General features: G+C 52.2%; 1 protein-coding gene across 2 annotated transcripts in view; it reads right to left on the reverse strand.

Moving 5' to 3' along the window:
* The window catches only part of ACTC1 (actin alpha cardiac muscle 1), a 5,479-nt gene extending 1,088 nt beyond the window's left edge, over positions 1-4,391 (reverse strand). Inside the window, exons 1-5 of one of the 2 annotated variants that reach the window (XM_059372462.1) lie at positions 4,095-4,391; positions 3,380-3,530; positions 1,915-2,239; positions 1,125-1,286; positions 782-973 (exon numbers count right to left, since the gene is read on the reverse strand). In XM_059372462.1, coding sequence (XP_059228445.1) covers positions 782-973; positions 1,125-1,286; positions 1,915-2,239; positions 3,380-3,508 — 808 coding nt within the window. In that variant the 5' untranslated portion in view covers positions 3,509-3,530; positions 4,095-4,391. Of the gene's footprint in view, positions 1-781; positions 974-1,124; positions 1,287-1,914; positions 2,240-3,379; positions 3,531-3,721; positions 4,002-4,094 lie in introns of those variants that run through there. The other variant, XM_059372463.1, reaches the window with a different exon arrangement.
* Positions 4,392-6,615: the final 2,224 nt, after the last annotated feature.

Here is a 6,615-nt window from a genome sequence, read left to right on the forward strand (position 1 = left end):
TCAATCACAGTGCACTCGGGCCAGGGGCCCAGGGGCGGAGGGAAGAAAACAGGATTCCTTTGTGTTCATACACTGTCGCCCATTTGTCTCTGAAACATATGTTCTTCTTTAAGATATAGTGCAAGGTGTGTGCAGAACAGGTGTCTCTAACACTGCTGACAGTTCATCTCCAGCAGACTATGAAGACACAAACCACTGCGTTCAGCACCTGTTTGGCGTGAACACCTGAACACATGCATCAGATGTACGGAGATATGTTGGAAAGGGTGAGGCACAGATTAGAGTTAGATTAATGCAATTTTTATTTATGGGCTAAAATCAGATCCGGTCAAGCTTCCTCTTAGAAGTCATTCCTGAGGCAAGATGGTCGGTAAAATACTAGGGTCCAGTTATTACCAAGAGTCTGAGTATGGTTGTGTTTAATGATGAGTGACTTCAGAGGAAGTCCAGCTACTGGGTAATGGACTAACTGCAGTAAGTCAGCACTTCTGAGGAATCATTCCTTTCCTGCAGATACAGATCAGTCAATTACTATTCTGTCTCATTCTTTATTTTGACACGAAGTCAGTGTGTCATCCTTTGTCATATCACTACAACAGAACAGGATGGCCATCCCTTTTATGAGCCATCAGGGTCTGAGGCTGAGTGGGGCGGGACTCGAAACTCTGACTTCTTTCAACACAAGAGACCCTTAATCCTTCTTGACGAGAATTGATTTTACTCCGGGGGACCCCTAGATGTCCAGGGAAGAGCTCTGCCCCTGCCCCAGATTACCACTCACCGATGAAGGAGGGCTGGAATAGTGTCTCGGGGCAGCGAAAGCGCTCGTTGCCAATAGTGATGACTTGGCCATCGGGCAGCTCATAGCTCTTCTCCAGAGAGGAGGAGGAGGCAGCTGTGGCCATTTCATTCTCAAAATCCAGGGCAACATAGCACAGCTTCTCTTTAATGTCACGGACAATTTCACGTTCAGCTGCAGAAATAAAGGGTAGCATAGTCAAGCTTTGAAGAATGAAGTCAACTGTGGGGGCGTAGGTGGATTCTCTGGTGGAGGGAAAAAGCAGACACGATGCCGCAGCCGATCACACACACACACACACACACACACACACGTGTGCACGCACCGGTAGTGACAAAAGAGTAGCCACGCTCAGTGAGGATCTTCATGAGGTAGTCCGTGAGATCCCGGCCAGCCAGATCCAGACGCATGATGGCATGGGGCAGAGCGTAGCCCTCATAGATGGGAACGTTGTGAGTTACACCATCTCCAGAATCCAGGACGATGCCTGTCAGAAGAAACAGACAGGAGCCAAGTAAATCCCCGAAAACACCACTGCTTTAGTGGTGTCAAAGCCCACTTCCAATCTTGGCTAAAAGATACTCGCACTGGGCATGGATCCAGATCAAATTAGATTCCTTACACACAAAGAATAAAAATGAGCATAACGAAGGCTCAATCGGAAGCCAGCAACAGCTCACCCTTTTAAATATTATAGTAGAAAAATTTCCCCAGGACACTTGCAAATGACCATCCCTTTCATCAGCCATTAGCACATTACGGGAGCATCCGGGCGTGTTCTTCTTGCCTCCCACATTCTTCTTTGACTCGGACGCCGTAGGGAATGTCGGTTCTCCTTGTGGACAGGTGCCCAGGGGTAGTGTTAGTATGGAACACATGCCAGTGATGGTTACACTGCAAGTTCATACATCATGTAGAGACTTAATATGTGGTCGCACATACTTTAGGAGAGGTAAGGCTCTAACTCCCATGTGCTTTCAACTTGTAGAAATGCATGTGATCTGAAGCTATTGTTACCTCCCTCTCTTCTCAGGGACACCTTTCCCTGAGTCATAGCCAGGTCAGTGACTTAGGAATGTGGTGAGTCAGTGACTGTCCCCACAGCCCAGTCATACCTGTGGTACGGCCAGAAGCGTACAGGGACAGCACTGCCTGGATGGCCACATACATGGCAGGGACATTGAAGGTCTCAAACATGATCTGGGTCATCTTCTCGCGGTTGGCCTTAGGGTTCAGCGGGGCCTCCGTGAGCAGAGTGGGGTGCTCCTCAGGGGCCACGCGGAGCTCGTTGTAGAAGGTGTGGTGCCAGATCTTCTCCATGTCATCCCAGTTGGTGATGATGCCGTGCTCGATGGGGTACTTCAGAGTCAGGATACCTCGCTTGCTCTGGGCCTCATCTCCTACGTAGGAGTCCTTCTGACCCATACCCACCATGACGCCCTATAAGAAGAAAAAGACGGGGAAATCAAGCTTCCACTATTTTAGGAATGTAACGAATGCCTTAGAAATGTACACCTAACTGCCCAAGTCAAGGAACATCTTATAGATATCAGAAGTAATAAAGAAATAGAATCTTATCCAGTTTAAAAATACTTAAAATCAATCTAGTACCTTCCGTCTCCCCCCACACACTCCCCAGGTACAATTCTGTCCTTTAATCTCTAACTGGGGAGAGGGGAATGAAGCTATTTCGCCAAAGAAGTACAGCCTCACCTCATTTTAAAAATACCATAATGCCTTCATTAAATTATGAAATTCATCCCCCATGTCAACCGGAATATAAATGACTACACTGTGGAATGACTGAATTAATGACACATTGTATTTCTCCTAAGAAAAGATTTTGACATTCATCAAGTGAACATAAAAAGATGGGCTGCTATGCCATTATCCCTCTGCCCCGGAAATCCAGATGGCCCAGCACTGTCCAAGGGAGCCCATCGGCCACCAGCACGACACACACAGCTTTCCTCCCTGGCAGCCTGTCCGGCGGAGTCAGAGAGCATTGGCATTTCTTTTAATAAACAGGGTGGTATGTCACTATCACCATGGCACTTGCTGCTTCTGTCACGGCTGGCTTCTAAAAATGCAACAGCCAGGAAGCAGAGAGATTTAAGTCCTTCGGGAGCCCAGCGAGCTGGCTGTGAACACGAGGGAGGAATGTGGGTTGGGCCCTGGTTGGTTGAGAGGAGTTACAGTGTTACAAGTCTTGAGCAGGACTGACAAGGGAGGCCAGGTTAGAAACTGAAGCCTGTAAGGGTCAGAGAAGACACAGTAATAAAAATGTGGGGCAGGAGTGGAGGAGGGAAGCTGCTTGCTTTTCCACACAGGGGTGGGACCTCTGGAGGGCTGTGTCCCTGAGAAGTAGAAGGGGGACGTGTGTACGTGGTTGGTAGTATGCTGCTGGTGGTGTGACGATTGCTTGTCTGGGCTTGGATTTCAGGCTAATCCATCCTTCCCGAGTTTGACCTGAGCAGTTCATGGAACGGGATGGCCAGGTGAGACATTTACTAGATGGCTGGACTGGACATTTACTAGATGGCAGGCAGGAGTGGGGCCCGGGACAGGCGGGAAGTTTACCTGGTGGCGCGGGCGGCCCACGATGGACGGGAAGACAGCCCGGGGCGCGTCATCCCCCGCGAAGCCGGCCTTCACTAGCCCAGAGCCGTTGTCGCACACCAGAGCAGTGGTCTCCTCGTCGTCGCACATCCTGGCACAGCTTCAGCGGGGTCTGCAGGTGGACAGCAGGGCAGCCTGCGCTCAGTGCCCGCAGTGGCGCTGGCCTTCTCGCGCCCCGGGGAGGGGACAGAGCAGGGAAGGGAACGCCTGCGGTCTCCCTTCCCCTCCGGGCAGAAGTAGCAGGGTGGGAAGAAGCTGCGGAGACCGAGGCCAACGTGCGTGGTGAAGGGGAGAGGGACTCACCCAAGTTGCCTGGCCAGGAGTCACCCTCTGCCCCGGGGTGTAAGGAGGTCCTCCTCAGCCCTTCACGGCTTTGCCTTTCCTCAAACTGAGAGCCCACCTGGGCCTCAACCACACCCCCATGCCCCAACCCCAGCTGGAGGGAAACGCGCATGAGAGCAGGGACCCCAAATGCCCGGGGCGGGAGGCCGTAGAGCTCGCGATCTGCGCGCTCCTCTCCTGTGACCGCCCGGTACCAAACAAGTTAGAACCCCATGGAGAAGCGTGGTCTCTTTTTCAAAGACGTGGTGGCGCGGCCGGCTCGGGGCTACGGGCTCGGGGCGGGCTGTGGCCGGGTGCGGCGCCGGGCGGGGCGGGTGGGCGGGCGCTGACTCACCGTCCGCGGGTCGGGCTCGGCTCGGCTCGGGCAGCAGGCGCTGGGTGCCCGGCGCGGGGCGCGCCGCTTTATAGTGCGCTGACGGACGGGGTCAGTTGCAGCAGTCGGGGGCAGGGGTGGGGGGCCTGGTCGGCCACCTTGCCTTATTTGGTCGCCTTCGCACCACTGAGGAGCGCCGAGGCCATTCATGGAGCCAAGGGCAAGGGAGAGGATCAGCCAGGGGGCTCCCAGACCATGTAAGGAAGGGGAGGGGGCAACCAGGGGGATGGCCAAATAGGGAGCTAGGGAGGGGCAGGCGGTGAAGGGTAGGGGGCAGGGGAAGACTCAGTGACGCCAGCTCACCTCCTCCCCCTTCTTGGATGGAGGTGCACCCTGGGTGTGCTGTGGGTTTGTTCCTCACAGTCCCGCCAGCCCTAAGACAATAAGCCACATACAAGCCAAAAGGCTTGGCCCTCTGCCCTCTGCTGAGGGGTCCTGACAGCTGGACCAGGGCGGCAGGGGAGCTATAGCAGCTTCTCATCTTCCAGGACCGAGAGCTGGATGAATAGAGTCCTGGAAGCCCCCGTGGACCCCAAGGGCACCACAGCAGCACATTTGTGGGGGTGGACAGAAAAGGGGGCTCCTGGGACAGGTCACCCTTCTGGTCTAGTCCTCACCAGCTTGGATGACTTTACTCGGGCTGCTGAGGCCGTGCTCCTCTGGGTCAGAAAACAGAGATTAACCAAGGCCACCTTGATCCCCAGCTCATGGGTGGCTTAGGGTCTGGCTAAGGAAGAGGCTAAGAAGAATTGGAGTGAGAACCTGGCCAAGTCTTGCTGGAGAGGGGGCCAGGTTTAACCCCAGCATGAATATCAGGTAGCTCTCCTCCTGCTGCCAAGGCTTTGCTCAAACTCAGACTCCTGTCTCCAAGCCAGGAAAGGATGTCCCCCTGCTGCCAAAGTGAATGAAGGACCAAATGCCAAAAGCAGCTTGTGCACTTGCTGGTGAATAGATGAACATCTGTAAACTGGGGGACAGAGGCCTTTTTTCCAAGTGGAGACAAGACGGAAAGAGCAATATTCTGGTCAAGAAGATAACAGCAGCTTCAACCCAATGAACGCATCACAGGACCAGGACGGCAGAGTTAGGAAAACAGAGTCTGGCCGCCCCACCCCTACGTCCTGAACTACGGAATGGGAATTGGCGAGATGCCCAGCTGATTCAACTATACATTAGAGTGTGAGAAGCAGGGCATAAATGATACGAGCTCCTTCGTGGAAACAGATCTAGAAGGATCTTGGGACTTCGGAGAAGGGGACAGAAAGATGACATGAACTGGGGAGAGGGGAAAGGAACAGAGAGACTTAAGGACACAGATCACTGGTTTGCTCTAGGGTGCCCTGTATTCTCTGTTCTTAACTGGCACTTTGATTTTTAATGCTTGTGTTTTCCCTCCCGCTCACACCAGTTAAAAATAGAAAACTGGGCACAGGCATTCATCTCTAGAGTGGTCTTGGATTGATATGCTGAGGAGGTCTACTGATTAGATACTCGCCCAGACTGGGGAATGTTGGGCCCTCCCCGCTGAGCTCCGCAACCATGTTTGGGTTGGTCTGGAGAAGAAACTGTGGGGATAGCCGGGCGATGGAGCCAGGAGAGGGGTTTGATGGGGGTCATGCCCTGCCACCCAGAAGGCCTTTTAGAAAGAAAATGCCCATTGACAGGATGCAAAGAGCAGAGCTGCCTCAGCTCATGTGGATGCAGAAGAGCCAAGAAAAAGGAGAAATGGGACCAGGGTACAGCCAGACAGCCCTGAGTTCAAGTCCTGCTTCTATCCCATACAGTGCATTTGGTTTTGGGCAAGTCACTTCCCTTCTCTGAGCCTCAATATTCACCTCCAAAAAAAGACACAATAACAATTACTCTTTTCTGGCAGGGGTCATTACTTACCAAAATAATTAGGAGCAAGCGATAGCATCCACACGGAAGATAAAAAACAAATTGTCACTATTACAATTCAGCAACTCAGATACTCTTGGAAGCAGTGGTAGCTTACTCTTTTGAAGAACTAGGTCAATTTCATTCATTTATTGACTCAGCAAATATTTATGGGACAAGAGCTGGGCTAGTCACAGGAATACAGTGATAAATAAAGCTGAGCCGGGCAATTACAGGAAAGTCAGGGCCACTTATGGGGCATGCTGAGATGAAAAAGGAGAGAATCACGGGGACAGTCATGAAAAGAGGGATCAGAGAAACCCTTCTTGAAGAATATCATTTTGTCATCGTTAAAGTAGAGTAGGACTGAAATTCATGAACATTTGCATGGAAAAAAGTTCCGACTGGGACTGGCAGGTGGTAGATTGCCATGTTCACTGCCATTTGCGCAAAGGGAGCTCCTTGGAATACCCGGCTGGTCACTGAACACTGAAACTATTGACCTGGATCCTCGGCAGATGTTTCCAGGGTTCAGGAGGCAAATTCCAGTCCACCCACCTTGGAATCAGTCTGCCCTGGTGGAGATGGACAGGTCGGTAGAGCA

Source organism: Mustela nigripes, chromosome 13 (assembly GCF_022355385.1).
Source record: "Mustela nigripes isolate SB6536 chromosome 13, MUSNIG.SB6536, whole genome shotgun sequence".
Lineage (NCBI taxonomy): Eukaryota > Metazoa > Chordata > Mammalia > Carnivora > Mustelidae > Mustela > Mustela nigripes.